Below are 16,438 nucleotides of genomic sequence, written 5' to 3' on the forward strand. Positions count from 1 at the left end.
AGCAAAAGGAGTTCCCGTCGTGGCGCAGTGGTTAACGAATCTGACTAAGAACCATGAGGTTGCGGGTTCGATCCCTGACCTTGCTCAGTGGGTTAAGGATCTGGCATTGCTGTGAGCTGTGGTCTGGGTGGCAGACGTGGCTCGGACCCACGTTGCTGTGGTTCTGGCGTAGGCCGGTGGCTACAGCTCAGATTAGACCTCTAGCCTGGGAATCTCCATATGCGGGTGCGGCTCTAAAAAAGAGACAAAAAAAAAAAAAAAAAGAAAGAAAGACAGTACAAAATATGCGAGAGGACAGAAATACAGAGTATTCATCTATTTATCTAAGGCAGAAGTAAAGCAGTAATACATGCCCAAAGGAGAAGAGAGGGTGCAGGCATCCCCCTGAATGAGGAGTGTGCCAGAGAGATTACTTAAATTACTTATATAGGACGGTTCTTCTGGGTCTTGGTCTTCCTTTGGTTAATTAACTTATTTTATCCTTCACACCTCACCAGGCCTAGGGCCCTCCCCTGATCTTCATGTGCATCTTTTGGCCAAGATGGATTTCAAAGCAGAGTGTGGTGGAAAGATTATCCAGACTTATTATGGCCTGGTACCCCCTCCCTTTCTGACCCAGAGGGGTCTCTCTGTCCATATGTAGTTGGGGTCTCCCTGATCCTGAGGGTGGGGAGTATGTGACCTCTTTGCTCTTCCCAAGCAGGGCTCAAACCCTCTTCTGATCCTATCAGCACCATGTTTGATAAGATTGCAAAAGACAAATACCAGTTATTTGCCTTGTGCCTGTTGTTATTTCTATCTTGCTGTATAGATAGGTGGCTGGTTGTAAATGTGTGTCCTGGAGCCCATCTGAAACTGACAATATTAACAGCCTGAACCTAGCCAGAACAGATTGGGGGACTTGAACCCATGTGCCGGGACTCGAACCCAGCCTAAACCCAGACTGGAACTTAAACACAGGGTTTTTAATCAGAATCACTCACCCTATGTCTGGACTCACTGAGGTTCAGGTTCTTCGTGTCTCCACACAGAAGGAATTCAGCCAGACACAAAGTGATAAGCAAGAAATAGATTTATTAGGAAAGGACACTTGTGAGAGAGGCAATCGGGCAGGCATGGAAGCTCTGCCCCAAGGATGTGGTGGGCTACAGCTTTATCATCCAAGGGGAATGGGGGTGGGAAAGGCCCACCTCTTCCTTTCTGGGAGTAGTAGCTCCTCCTTCGTATCCAGTGAGGTGTGTATTCAAATCAGCAGAAGAGCGGTCCTCAAACTCCTGCCCCGGTCTGAATCTGAAGGCAGGCCTAATCCCATCCCCCACTCAAGGACCTGAGGCAATTCTGGCACTTCCACTAGTTGAGCAAGCCTGCCTTGTTCTGATAGCTTTTTTGAGCCATTTATTTACTTACGGTGATCTCCCAGTGTCCCCTAATTTTCCCATTATCCGTGGTCCTTTATTGGGACTTCTACAACTACCTGTGTCTACTCCATTCCTATCACATCTATCTCCTGCCTCAGTCAGATTCAGGATCTATTCTGAAGGCAGTGGATGGGTCCTTCTGATCGGTTTGACTCAGAGAGTGAAGGGAAAAGGGGGAACCATGAGTGACAGCTCAACTTGCCATTGGGGCATCAAGGCAAATTGGGGGCCTATAATGAGAAGGGGGAGACTGGAAACAAAGTCCTGTAGAAAACGGACAGGGAGGAGTTCCTGCTGTGGCTCCGAGGGTTAAAAACCTGACACAGACTCCGTGAGGAGGCAGTTCAATCCCTGGCTTCACTCCGTGGGTTAAGGATCTGGCGTTGCTGCAAGCTACAGTATAGGTCTCGGAGTCTCGGATGGGACTCAGATCTGGCATTGCTGTGGCTGTGGCACAGGCCGGCAGCTTCAGCTCTGGTTTGACCCCTAGCCTGGGAACTTCCGTATGCTATAGGTGGGACAGTAAAAAGGAAAAAAAAAAAAAAAAAAAAAAAAAAGAGAGAGAAAGAAAGAAAGGAAGGAAGGAAAAGAAAAAAGAAAAGGGGCAGGGAAGCGAGCATGAGCATCCTGTTTCGAGCCTGTGGGACAAGCAGGTGGATGTCTTAAAAGATGTCATCTGGGTGTGTGCCTTAGGCTTGTTCTTTCCTAATCCTTCTCCCATCATCCCAAGTAGAAACACCTCTTTTGTATGTGTGCAGAATTTCCCCATCAAGCCTTGTCTCTGGGATTTTAGCTGCATTGTAGATACTACACAGTACACCCATCCTGTAAGCTGGAATCTTTCTTTCTTTCTCTCATTCTTTCTTCCCTTCCTTCCTTCCTTCCTTTCTTGCCACCCCTGAGGCATGTGGAAGTTCCCGGGCCAGGCATCGAACCCATACCATGGCAATGACCTGAACTGCTGAAGTGACAACACTGGATCCCTGACCACTAGGCTAGCAGGGAACTTCTTTTTTAAAAAAATTTTTTATTGAAGTATAGTTGGTTTACAATGTTGGCAGTTTCAGGTGTACAGCACAATGATGCAGTTATACACATACTTTTTTTCATATTGTTTTCCGTTACAGGTTACTACTATTAAATATAGTTGAATATAGTTCCCTGTGCTGGGTTCTTTCTTTAATATTATCAGAGTAAGCATATTTTGGGAGGTAGGAGGGGTGACTCTTGGAGGTAGAAATGAAACCCGATAGCAAAACACTTGAACCCTCATTTTGTCCTCAGTTTTATTTCTGTAAAATGGGAAGGAAAATGCCTTCCAGCATAAGTGCTTATGCAAGGAATAAGGGATTTTTTTTTCAATGCACCTGGAATGTATTTGGAAAAACATGAAAGACTTTATAAATTCTTGATCATAGGTGATTAAGAGTAAGCTTTCACAGGAGTAAACTGAAGCTTAAATGCTTCATGAAGAAGAGGTCTATTAAACTCTATTCCTTACAAGGTTTGAAAACAAAAACCCAACTTACCCAGAGGGTAGCAGCGCAGTCAAACTCTGATATTGAGTGGGTCTGCTTCAGAGAGGCTGGGGGAGGCTGGGGGAGCTCTCCTGTCTTTGAAGCCTTCAAGCAGGGACAGAGGAAATATTCAGGAGGGAGATAAGCCTCCATTCCCACACCCAATTCTTTGCACCCATCTCCTTAGACCTCTGGGTGTTGAGGTTGACTCTTGCCATATTTGTGCATGAGATTTAGGCTCCTAATTTGGTGTCACTCATGTTGGCCTTCTAGTGGGCTTGCTTTTCTTGGACAGACACTGGGAGGTTAGTGGTGAAAGCTGACAGGTGGAAATAATCAGTTTGAGTTTGAAAATACATTTTGGGTGAGTTATGGATCTAAAAGCCATGGGCCATCTCACTCCTAGAAGAACCACAAGACCCTGTGTAACCTGCCCCTTCACCTCCACACCCTCATCTCCTCTGCTATCCTCACTCACAGCCACCCAGGCCTCCTTGGTGTTCCTTGAGCAAGTCACACACAGCCCTGCCTCTGGACCTTTCTGCCTGAAACACTCAGATACCCAGCAGGGCTATTGCATCACCTCCTTTAGGTCTCTGCTCAGATGTCACCTCCCCAGGGAGGCCATCACTGACCCTTTAATAACTACCCATTCCTATCACCCTCTGGGGAGAGTTGAATGTGTTCTCTCCTCCCCAAATCCATTCATTGAGGTTCTAGTTCACAATAGCCCAGAATGTGACTGTGTGAAGATAGGGTCTTTAAAGAGGTCATTAAGGAAGTTCCCATTGCGGCTCCATGGTAATGAACCTGACTAGTATCCATGAGGATGCAGGTTCCATCCTTGGCCTCATTCAGTGGGTTAAGGATCCGGTATTGTTGTGAACTGTGGTGTACGTCACAGATGCAGCTCGGATCCCGCATTACTGTGGCTATGGTGTAGGCTGGCACCTGTGGCTCCAGTTCGATCCCTAGTCAGAGAACTTTCATATGCTGCAAGTGTAGCTCTTAAAAAAAAAAAGAGGTCATTAAAGTGAGGGTATGTGGGAGCCCTAATCCAATATGACTGGTGTCCTTATAAGAGAAGGAGAGGAGTTCCCACTGTGGCATAGTGCCTTAAGGACCCGGTGTTGCTGCTGTGGAGTAGGTCAAAGCTGAGGTTCAGATTTAATCCCTGGCCCTGGGAACTTGCATATGCTGTGGGTGTGACTTAAAAAAAAAAAAAAAAAAGAAGAGGAAGAAGAAGAAGAAGAAGCAGTTGGGACGCAGAGACGCACAGAGGGACAACCATGTAAAGACACAGAAAGATGACCAGCTATAAGCCAAGGAGAAAGGCCTCGGAAGAAACCAATCCTACTGATGTCTTGATCTCAGGCTGGTAGCCTCCAGAACTGTGAGGAAATAGATTTCTGTTGTTTAAGCCACCCTGCTTGCGGACTTTTGTTACGACAGCTCCAGCAAACAAATATACCTTTGCTTCTTAATTTCTCTCCACAGCACTTTCCAACTCCTAATCTCCATATGATGTATTTATTTTGTTCATCGTCTGCTTCCCCCTCTAGAACCTCCATTCCATGACGAGGGGGACATTTGTGTGTGTCATTCACACTGTGTCCTCAGAACACAGCCTGCACATAGCCGCTGCTTACTCAGTGTTTGTTGAGTGAATAAGTGAATGAAATGGAGACAAAGATTTTCTGGGGCTCTAAGTCCCTTTGGGGCTGAGAATCCACCTGATATATTCTCGGGGGGGGCAAGAACCCTGTCCTTTTTCTCTTTTTAAAAAAACAGCCCATGGAGTTCCCTGGTGGCCGAGTGAGTTTAAGGGTCTGGCGTTGTCATTGGTGACAGCTCTGGTGTGGGTTTGATCCCTAGCCTGGGAACTTCCACATGCTGTGGACGGGGGCCAAAAATTAAAAAAGAAGAAAAGGAAACAAAACAAAACCCCCAAATCAGCCAGAGTGGCAAAGAGCAGGTTCACTCACTCAACAGATGGCTGTACTCCGTGTGAATTTTAAAGCAGGCCCTTGAACTTGCCCTTTCAGTTTTCCAAGCAACTCTCAGGAGCTCACAGGACCCCAGGACCAGAGAAGAGAGAAGCAGGCTCCCTACAACCCATTTTGGAGCGGGAAATCCTGAGATGCTGAGAAATCCCAGGTCCCACCCTCTGTGGCCAGCACCTGGGAGGTGGAGCCCAGGTCCTGCAACACAGCCTCATGGTCTTCGGCTCCATCCAGCTGCCTCTGTTGCCCGGCAGCTCCTAAGAACTGGCTTCCCAACCCCGAGTTGCCAAGGAAATACTAAATCCCGCTGGGCCGGGCCTGGGGTGTATTTTGACTTCCTGTGAAGGAGGCCAGACGCCTGTTTGGTCCTCCGACGCTCTCTGCTCTTCCTCTTTGTGTTTGCTCTCTGCACCTCCCTTACCCTTGCTTTTTCTCTCTCTTTTCTCTCCTCCTCTAGTTTCACCCGGGGCTGGAGGCAGAAGACCCTGGGATTTCTGAAGGAGGCCGATGGATGTCGAAGTCCTCCTGGGTCCCAGACCCCATGTTCTCGCCCCGCAGTTATTATGACCCCCTGCACAACAGCGGCTTGGGGCCCCCAGGTCCGGACAGAGCCTCCGGGGGCGCACAGAGCATCCCGCCCGACGCGCGCTCGCCCCGGATGAGCGGCAGCTGCGAGGGGCCCCCTCTGAAGCGGCGGGGCGGCGTGGTGGATCACAGGGATGTCATCTTGGCCCACCAGGCGCACAAAATCCACAGCACCCCCCAGGCCAGGAGGAAAGAATGGGAGTGAGTATGCACCGGGTGGACGGCCAGCCCCAGCTCCGGACAGGGACACCGGTAGCGAGCCAAACGCGGGGGTCTCTTGAGGGTCCGGCAATGCTTGTTTCCAACAAGCTTCTGGGAGGGGGACGAATTCCTTTGGCTGTGCTGGTTGCCGAAATCTCAGATTCCTTCCCAGCCTGTTGATCAACCCCCGCTGCCTGAAGTCCTTTCTGCGAACCCCTGGAGGCACCCGCGGTGCGGCACAGAGGGGTTAATTGTGGGCGTGTCTGGGCGTGCTCCAGGGACCCTGGTGGTGGTGGTGTGGTGGGGTGTGTATGTGTGGTGGTTTCCAGCGTCCGCTCAGAGGGGTTGGCAAATATTTCTGATGGGATAGGGATTCCCGAACCAGGCTGAGAAATGCCACTTTGTGGGGGGGCGGGGAAGCGAGAACCGCACTTCTGCCTCAAGCCCTGAGTCTAAACCTACGAACTGGGGCGTGGGGGAGGAGCGGGGTTGGAAGGATGTGGTGACTGGTGATTCTGATCCCGGACCCCCTTTCTCTTTGCTGGTGACCCCGAAAGTGGGTCTTCTGGGAGCTGCCGTAGGTGGAGGGGTGGGCTCTGCTCTGTGATCTTGGGCAAGTGGGTTCATATCTCCACTCGTGAAAATCGCTCTTTCTAGGCTGTTTGAGGCTTGAAGGCAGTTTGTGTGAAGGTCCAGTTCCTCTTAAGGAGGGAGAGCTGATGCCTTTTTCTTTTTCACAATCACTTCTTTGGTTAAGGCCGAAAGCTGAGTGGATTCCTGGGCAGACGGCAGGAAAGTAGAATATGAGTACGAATCCAGGGCTCTTGGAGCTGAGGCTGAGAAGGACAGCTAATCACTGCTGGGAACCCGGAAATCCCTTCTCACCTTCTTCCCCTGGCCAGTCTGATCTCTGGGAAGTTAACAACGTTGTTGCCTGGCTCCCCCACCTCTCCACCCCCAATTTCTGTCTGCTGGAAGAGGAACTGGTTATAAATACCAGTTGGGTTTGGGGTGTGTTGATGAGGGGTGTGTAAATACAGGGTGCAATGAAAACTATTATCAAAACGAGCCCGGGCTCATTTTGAATCAGAGGGCTTCTGGTTAGAGAGGTAGATGCCAACAAGGTTGGCACTTGAGGTGGTTTCCTGAGGTTAGGCTGACATCTGGTGGCATCATATAGAAAGGCAATGTGGTGACAAATTATCCCCACCCCCCACCCCATCTTCCTTTTCACATTCTTCCCTCTCCATCCATACACTAGCCTCCCACCCACCCACTTGTCCACCCACCCACCCACCCATTTACTCACTTATCTTTCTATCCATATATCCATTCATCTATTCCTCCCCATCCATCCCTTCACCTGTCCATATTTCTATCCACCCTCCCATCCATCCATTCTTCCATCTGCCTATCCATCCATCCATCCATCCATTTACTCACCCGTCTTTCTATCCTTCCATCTATCCATTCTTCAGTCTCCGCATCCATTCTCCTATCCATCCATTAGTATGTTCATATTTCCATTCATCCACCCACCCACACATCCTTCCATCTGTACATCTATCCATCTACCCATGGATCTATATTGCTATATATTCATCCATCTCTCCACCCACCCTTCCATTTCTATCCGCCCATTCATCCTTCTATCCGCCTATCCATCATTTTATAAATAACTAGGGCGTACCTAACAGACCCACAGCTGCAATGCTAAACACTCCTCCTCTATTATACCCTCTTCAGGACTCTCTCTCCTCTCCCTTCCCTCTTTTAAAAAAATTATTATCAGTATTTTTTAATGGCTGCAGCTGAGGTGTATAGAAGTTCCTGGGCCAGGGATTGAATCTGAGCCACAGGTGCGGCAATGTTGGATTCTTTAACCTGCTGCACTGGGCCAGCATCGAACCTGTACCTCCACAGCCACCTGAGCCATCACAATCAGATTCTTAACCCAGTGTACTACAGTGGGAACTCCTTCTTTTAATCATCTTTAAATATGCAGCTCAGTGGCATTAAGTATATTCACATTTTTATGTAAACATCGCCACCATCCCCCTCCAGAGCTCTTTTCTCTTTTGGCCACCCTGGGGCATATGGAGCTCCTGGACCAGGGATCAGATCTGAGCTGTAGTTGTGACCTATGCTGCAGCTGCAGCAACACCAGATCCTTAACCCACTGTGCTGGCCTGGGGATTGAACCTTTGTCCCAGCACTGCAGAGATGCCTGTGATCCTGTTATGCCACAGTGGGAACTCCTTGAGCGCTCTTTCAATTTTGCAAAACTGAAACTCTGTCTCTGTTAAACACTGACTCCTTCTTCCTCCTTCCCCGCATCTTCTGGCAACCATCATTCTATTTTCTGTCTCTACGAATCTGGCTGCTCTAGGGACCTCATATAATTGGGATCATGCAGTATTTGTCCTTTCAGCATAGTGTCCTCAAGGTTCATCCTTATTGTTACATGTGTCAAAATTTCCTACTATTTTTTTTTTTTGTCTTTTTAGGACTGAACCCATGGCACATGGAGGTTCCCAGCCTAGGGGTCTAATTGGAGCTGTTGCCACCAGCCTACGCCAGAGCCACAGCAATGCCAGATCCAAGCCGCATCTGTGACCTACACCACAGCTCACTGCAGTGCCGGATCCTTAACCCACTGAGCAAGGACAGGGATTGAACCTGAAAGCTCTTGGTTCCTAGTTGGATTCATTTCCTCCTCCTTCCTTTTTAAGGCTGAATATTATTCCATTGTATGGCTCTGCCACACTTTGTTTATTCATTCATCTCTTGATGGACGCATGGGTTGTTTTCATTTTTTGGCGACTGTGAATAATGCTGGTGTGAACATAGGTGTATATATACATCTCCATATCTCTATGTTTCTCTTTGAGACTTTGCTTTCGACTCCTCTAGGTCCATACGCAGAACGGGAATTGCCAGATCATATAGTTTTATTTAGTCAATGGCATTCTTTCCCTGCCTCTCCCCCACCCCACCTTTTCCTACCTCATTCACTCACAGAAGAAACCACATCAATGGCCCCATTCTGTTTGAAACTTTAGTTCTTCAAATTCTATTAACCACGGCACCTTCGCCCATCCATAGGCATCCCAACCAGGCAGAGTGCCCATCAAGATGAAGGTAACCAGAGGGAAGGATTCCGCCTCTCAAAACATTCTTCCTGAGAATTTGGAACATTTGTTGGTTATCTGCTGATAGAGATTAAATGAGATCACTATGGTTTTTACCTTCTCTTATGACTGATGGAGTCCTGGATCAGGAGGGGACAGAGTCACAGCTTAGCCAATTCTCATTGATCCTTTCTGTTTTCGTTACTGTTTCCTTCAATCCTTGCTTTCAAGGAAGGAATCTTGCACCTCGCTAACCAATATCCCACACCGTCAACCCAATTATGCAGGTCTAAGCAGACCGAAGTGCATCACTGTGACACGGTTGTTTATCTTGTTTCTTGTCTGTCTTGCTCAGTACAATGTGCCGGGCAGGAATGTTTGTCTGTGTCCTCAGCGCCTGAGACCAAGGCTGCCACCCATAGGCACTCAGTTAATCTGTCAAGTGAAGGCACCAGATGAGAATGAAGGAGGGAGGGTTGCTGCCAAGCAGCTAAGTGGATTTGCGTGAACTGGACATTAAAGATTAAGAAAGTCCCATGCTTTGTATTCAGTGAAACAGTAGCAGACGTGGAAGTTAAAGTATCTGGTTCCATACTTCCACAGATGTCCTCAGTGGGGCGCCCCAGCCCTCTTTGGAGGTTCTTGCACCCAGAGTTGAGTGAGGAGATGCTGCCTCCTTCTTCCTCCCCCACCCCCATGTTTTGGCTTCACCTTTCCCTCCCTCCTTCCCCCTCCCTCCTCCCGCCTTTCTGCCCTCCACCCACCTATCTCCCTTCCTCATCCTGGAATCCCTTTCTCCTTCCCTTCCCTCCCTCCTCCCTCCCTCTACCTCCCTCCTCTCATTCCACTCCCTCCCTTCTCGCTCCCTCCTCCCCTCCATCCTCCTCTCTCCCTCTTCCTTCTCCTCTTCACTCTTCCCTCCTTCCTTTCTCTTTCTCTCCCTCCTCCTCCCTCCTCCCCTTCTCCCCTCCATCCTCCTCTCTCTCACTTCCTTCTCCTCTTCACTCTTCCCTCCCTCCTCCCTTTCTTGTTTCCATCCCTCCCACTCCACTCCCTCCCTCCTCCTGTTCTCCCCACCATCCTCCTCCCTCCCCCTTCCTCCTCTTCTTCACCTTCCCTCCCTCCTTCCTTTCTCCTCCTCTCCACCCCCTCCCCTTCTTCACCTTCCCTCCTCCCTTTCTTTCTCCCCTCCTCCATTCATCTACCTCCTTCCTCCCATCCCTCTCCCTCCTCCCTCCCTTCTCCCCTCCACCCAGCCTACCTCCTTCCCTCCCTTCCCTCCCTCTCCCCCTTCTTCCTTTCACCAGTATTTAGGACACCACCTCTGTGCTCAGCTCTGTGTGGGGCCTTGGGGACACATCAGTCAACAGTCGGCTCTTTCCAGAGTGACACTCTCTGCTCTGCAGGAAAAACCAACATGAAACAAATGATGACAAGTAGGGAAGAGTGCCCAGACAGGGCTGAGCAAGCGTGTGGGGGGAGCTGGGAGGGGCTCCCTGAGGAAGAAATTTCCGGGCTAGTTCTCACAGTTGACTGCATTTTTCTTTTTCTTTTTCTTTCTTTTAGGACCGTACCAGCAGCATATGGAGGTTCTTAGGGTAGGGGTTTAATCAGAGCTGCAGTTGCTGGCCTGCACCACAGCCACAGCAACACCAGATCTGAGCAGCATCTGTGACCTACACCACTACACCACAGCTCATGGCAACGCTGGATCCTTAACCCCCTGAGGCCAGGGATTGACCCACATCCTCTTGGATACTGGTCAGGTTTGTTACCACTGAGCCACAACTCCTGGACTGCATTTTTTGTCTTTTTTTTTTTTTTTTTAAAGGGTTGAACCCACGGCATATGGAAGTTCCCAAGCTAGGGGTCTAATTGGAGCTGTAGCTGCCAGCCTACACCACAGCCACAGCAACGCCAGATCTGAGCCACATCTGCGACCTACACCACAGCTCACAGCAATGCCGGATCCTTAACCCACTGAGTGAGGCCAGGGATTGAACCTGCAATCTCATGGTTGCTAGTTGGATTCGTTTCTGCTGTGCCATGACAGGAACCCCAGGACTGCATTTTTGAAATCTTGTGGGAGTCTTGTTAAATGCAGATTCTGACCCAGCAGTTCTGGGCTAGGGCCTGGGACTCTGCGTTTCTTTCTAGTCCTGCTGTTTGTGGACCGTGGTCTGAGCAGCCAGTTCTGAGCCACCGTTATCATCACCATCATTGTCATCATCAAACAGAAAATACTGGTGGGTGAGTGGAGGGCAGGGAGAGGAGAGCTAAGTGAACTGCAATGAGTATCATGAATATTACTTATGCTTTGATGATAATGATAATAACAACCAATATTTGTGGAGCACTTAACTATCTGAAGGGCACAGCTCCAAGCCCTGTATATATATGTTAACTCATTTAACCTTCATCCCCGTTGTTTTAAATAAGCTTGTGTATCCTGTCATTCTTTTCGAAAGTGTTTTTAAGTTTCATGTCTTACTGCATGTGCACAACAGTCTCATGAAGCAACTGGGGCAGGCATTGTTGCTGTTATTTTTATTACTATTATTTTGCTTCTTATGCAGATGGGCAAATAGGTTTCCTGGGCTTACTAAGGCATCTGGAGGCTGAGCTGGGACCGGGATGGCGTGATCTTGACTCCTAGGCCAGTACTGGCTATTTCTAGGATGTGAGGGCTCAGGTAAGCAGACAACTGGGCCTGAGGTGGGTGGCTTGGACCATCCGGTCCCCAGAGCCTGAGCTGAGAGGAGGGAATATGAATGGTGAGGAAGAAGGAGACACTGATTCTTCTAGTGAATCATTTTTCCCATTTATTCTCCGTCCCTCCCCTCCAAATCCTCATCTTCAGTGTCCAGCAGAATAGTGGTTTTTAGTGGAAAAACTGGGATTCTTTAGGATTATCTAAGACTCTTGGTAAAGTGATTAATACCTCTGGACCCCAAAGAGAGGTCTTTAGTCTGTAAGTGGCTTTGAAGGTTATTGAGATGGATCTAGGTTTTCTGTGGCTCCCACCTCACTCCTCCCCCAAAGTCCTCAAGGCCCTGTTACCTTGCCTGTCGCCTTCTTGCTCTCATCTCTTCTCCACCACCCCTGACCTTGCTCACTCGCTCCAGCCACATGGGCCTTCTCGCTGTTCATCAAACACATCAGGGGGTCCTGCCTCAGGACCTTTGCACAGGCTATTCCCTCTACTGGGAATGCTGTTCCCTCAGATACCTACATGGCTCCTTCCTTGTCTCCTCCTAGTCTTTACTTAGAGGTCACCTCCTCAGTGTGCCTTTTCTCACCATCCTATTTAAAAATCAGGCCATATACATGTTTGTTCCCCCTGCCTTACGTTATTATTTTTCTGATTAGCACCAATGACCAATTCATATGCATTATATCTTTGGCTTTTTACTTTCAGGATTATCTATATTCTTTCCACTAGCTCCATGAGAGCAGGAAATTTTGTCTGGTTTGTTATTTGCTGGGTTCCAACTTCTAGAACAGGGGCCAGTAAGTAAAGTCGGGGTTAAATCCAGCTGGACACCTATTTTTGTGTGGCCCACAGGCTAAGAAGGTTTTTTTTTTACATGCTTAATTGGTTGGAAAAAATCAAAAGACTATTTCTTGATATGTGAAAATTCTATGAAATTCAAAATTCAATTTCCATGAGGTTTTAATGGAACACAGCCTGGTGGGGTTTGTGTATATGTCTGTGGCTATGATTGGGCTACAGCCATGGAGTTGAGTCTTTGTAAGTTGAGACTAGGTGGCAAAGCCCAAAATATTTACTTTCACACTCTCTACAGAAGAATTTTGGGGGCCCCTGCCCTGGAACACACATGGCGCATAATAAGTGCTCCATAAACAGCCAACTTTGGCTGTTACATGGGGAGACTGAGGCCAGGGGGACCCCATTTTCCCCTGCTTTCATGTCTTCTCACTGCGGCTGCCACAACTAGCCACCAGGTGGCGCCGTGGCTCCCGAGCCCAGCAAGCGCCGGGCTATGGGGGCGCGGGGAGTTTGGTCTGCAAACCCTCCCTGGTACCCACTTCCTGGCCTCATCCTTCTTACTGGTGGTGGCCTGAGAAATGGAAGGCAGGTCAAATCAAGAATCCAGTTTTCGTCATTAAGAGTCAGTCAGGACCTATATGGCGATTTCTTTTTCATGCACAAAGCACTTGGTAAAGATGAACTGAGGGAACTCAGGGCTTGAAGGACTCCCAGGGGAGCTGAAGGTTTTCAGGTGGGTGCTGGGATCAAGCGTGGACCCCGCCTGGCATTGGTCTGGAATGTGGTTGAATTCCTCCACCCAGGTGGTAGGAGCTCAAATCTTAGCTCTGCCCCTCGCTGACTCTGTAATTCTGGGGGAGGGGCATTCTTCTCTGCTCCGCCTCAGTTGCCTTGTCTGTAAAATTGGGATAACAATAACACCCACCTCTGGGGTTCTGACAAAAAAGAAATTCAGTACAATATTATATAGCAAGCGTTTAGAACAGTGTATGTGCCTAGGAAGCCTTGATAACAGTTTTCTATGGTCCTTTCTATGGTGAACCTTTAAGCATCTGGAGGCCTCAGTTTGCGCAGGTTTTAAAAAAGGAGTTTCCTGGTGGCTCAGCAGGTTAAGGACCCGGCATTGTCACTGCTGCAGCTTGGGTCACTGCTGTGGCGGGGGTGTGATCCCTGGTGGGGGAACTTCTGCGTGCCATGTGCTCGGCCAAACAAACAAACAAAAAGAATAGCAGGTTGTTAAAACATCACAGTTAAACTGAAACCTGGCCTTTAAAGAAGACCTGCTTGGGAATCAGAGCACTTTTTTTTTCCCTTCTCTTTTTAAAGAAGGCAGTTGGACAATTCTAGCCTAGTTGATATTTTAAAAATATAGGTCTGGTCCCAGGGAGCTTCTTTTTCAGTGCAGCTGGCTGGTTTTTAGTGCAGAAAGACCCTTCTTTTGTCCTTTGAATTAGCAGCTTTGGCTGTGGCCAGCCATGGAGGGCCTGGGGAGGCCACGCCCCCAGAAATGATGCCCCCCTGGAACTCTTATGATCTATCAGATTTTCCCCGTGAATCTTTGGACCCCAAGCTGCTTGTGAACAAAAGCCCCCCAGGGTCACTGTCTTGCCCACTGCTGCCTCTGCTCTTTTATTCTGCCACCATCATTCCAAAAGTCTGTCCTTTCAACACTGCAAGGTTCTTTTGATAGTCTCTCGCACCTGCTTCTACCCAGGTGGGATCTATCCATTTTAATGTCTGCCTGCACTTTTACCATTATTACTCTCATTTTGGCCAAGGCTCACTAGCCACTTTTCTGTTCCCTGCATTTTCAAGTGCTTTTCAGGACCTTTGCACTTGCTATTTTCCCACCTGGAGTGCTCTTGCCATGGTTGGCTCCTGGCATTCTAATCTCAGCACAGATGTCACCTTCTCATGTAGAGCTGCCCCTCCCCCACCCATGGATCATCACTATCGACAGTTATGTATTTTTTCCTAAATTAGACTTCCAGCATCTTTCTTGTCCACTACTGTGTCCTCAGTGCTTAGAAAAGTGCCCAGTACAGAGCAAGTGTAAATGTCTATGTTTGTTGAGTGAATAACTGATAGATCCCTGGAAACTTGAATATCTGTATTGATGACTTCTCTATGCCTCTGGCTTAGAGACCTGAAAGCCCTTAGAACAAGTGAACTCCATTTTCTCTTTAGTTCTCTGCCCAGGGCACCCTCTGGTTCCAAGTCCTGCATGTTTTACTCAAGGGGATCTGCCTGGAGGAGGAGGAGGCAGACATGCAGACAACAGCATCCAGGACCTATACAGAGACCAGTCCCTATTTATCCCACAGCTGCCATGAGCCCAGCCCTGGGCCAAGAGGCTTAGGGTATGGGTTCAAGAGGTCCTTACCTCAGCACCCACTTCACAGAAGAGGCAATTGAGGCACAGAAAGGAAAATAATGAAGCCAATAGAGCAGAGCCAGCCTTGGAACCCAGATCTGTCCAAGTCCACAGTCCAAGGTCATGAACTTGGAAACACCTGGCACACAGCAGCATGAATGAATGAAGTGTGATCATGAAGCTCTTCCCTGCACTCCTCTTACTGGTCTTTGAGTCCTTAGCATTGCTCAGTACAGAGCTTTGTGGGTAGAAGGCACTTGATAATTGTTGAACTTGGTTGTGTCAAGTCTGAGATGGGTTCAGAATGAAATCTATAATATCCTGAAGGTGAGAGTGGCACATATAACCCATTGTCTAGATCCTGGCTGCTCGAACCAGCCTAACAGAGGCCAAGTTGGGATAAAAGGAAATGAAATAATTTCTTACCTTTTAACATTTCCGAAGTTTCACAGCCCCTTTGTGACAGGGGGTAGGTCTTATAACCATGAGCCCAGGGCCACAAATCAGATCAGCAACAGTACAGTTAAAACACAGTCCCATGGAGTTCCTGCTGTGGCACAACAGGTTAAGGATCTGGCATTTTCTCTGCAGTGGCTTGGGTTGCTGCTGAGGCACAGGTTGGATCCCTGGCCCAGTGCGGTGGGTTAAGGGTCTGGTGTTGCCCCAGCTGTGGTGTAGGTCACAGCTTTGGGTCAGATTTGGGAACTTCCATATGCCATGGGTGTAGCCAAAATAACCCTCCAGACAGCCCCCCTTCCAACAATCCCACCATCTCCTCGAAATGCACTTTGCAAAGCAAATACGCTTTTTGGATGTCCAAGAGGGCCATTCTTACCTGTTTCAAGTTCTTCTGGGGGTCGGGGAGCAAGTATGGTGCAAAGGACAGATTTTCACCTATCCCATTAGAGCTGGGTGATCCTGGGCAAATGCCACAGCCTCTCTGAGTGCTGGGGAGATTGCAAAAGTTTTTGGTCTGGGAGAGTGCACTGATGAGGCAGGGCTCAGATAACAGGGTCTTGGAGGAAAAGTCACCCTTGTCTTTCCCCTCTTGGGGTCTGGGGACCAACTGGGAATATGCACGTCCAACCTGTATCTTAGATCCAAGGATTCTTTTTTTTCTTTCTTTCTTTTTTTTTTTTACAGCTGTACCCAAGGTGGCTTATGAAAGTCCCCAGGCTAGGGGTCGAATTGGAGCTACAGCTACCGGCCTAAACCACAGCCACAGCAACGCAGGATTGGAACTGCATCTGTGACCTACACCACAGCTTATGGCAATGCTGGATCCTTAACCCACTGAGTGAGGCCAGGGATTGAACCTGTATCCTCATGGATAGTAGATTTGTTTCTGCTTTACCATGATGGGAACTCCGGATCCAGGGACCCCGAATAAGAAGGCCACATAGTCTAGCGGCTCTGGAGCCAGCCTGGCTGCATTTACACTGTGGTTCTGCTCTGTGCTGTGTGACCCCGGACAAGGGACTCCACCCTCTGAGCCTCTGTCTCATCTATAAACTGCAGAATAGAATGACAATTGCCTCCTAGGGTTATTATAAGGATTAAACATTTGCAAAATGCTTAAGATGGTGCCTGGCACATTATAAATGTTACAAATGTGTTAAGTAAAATGAACAAGTTCTCACCCACACCCCCAGCTGTGACCTCCAAAAGGACATGCAATTTATCTTAATAATTTTGTAG

At 48.6% G+C, this 16,438-nt stretch overlaps 1 protein-coding gene across 1 annotated transcript in view; it reads left to right on the forward strand.

Moving 5' to 3' along the window:
- Nucleotides 1–16,438, forward strand: part of CACNA1A (calcium voltage-gated channel subunit alpha1 A) — a 379,285-nt gene that overhangs the window by 17,793 nt on the left and 345,054 nt on the right. The window contains 1 exon segment of the mRNA XM_021083710.1: nt 5,396–5,724. Within this exon segment, the coding sequence (XP_020939369.1) occupies nt 5,450–5,724 (275 nt within the window). The 5' untranslated portion in view covers nt 5,396–5,449.

Source organism: Sus scrofa, chromosome 2, assembly GCF_000003025.6.
Source record: "Sus scrofa isolate TJ Tabasco breed Duroc chromosome 2, Sscrofa11.1, whole genome shotgun sequence".
Lineage (NCBI taxonomy): Eukaryota > Metazoa > Chordata > Mammalia > Artiodactyla > Suidae > Sus > Sus scrofa.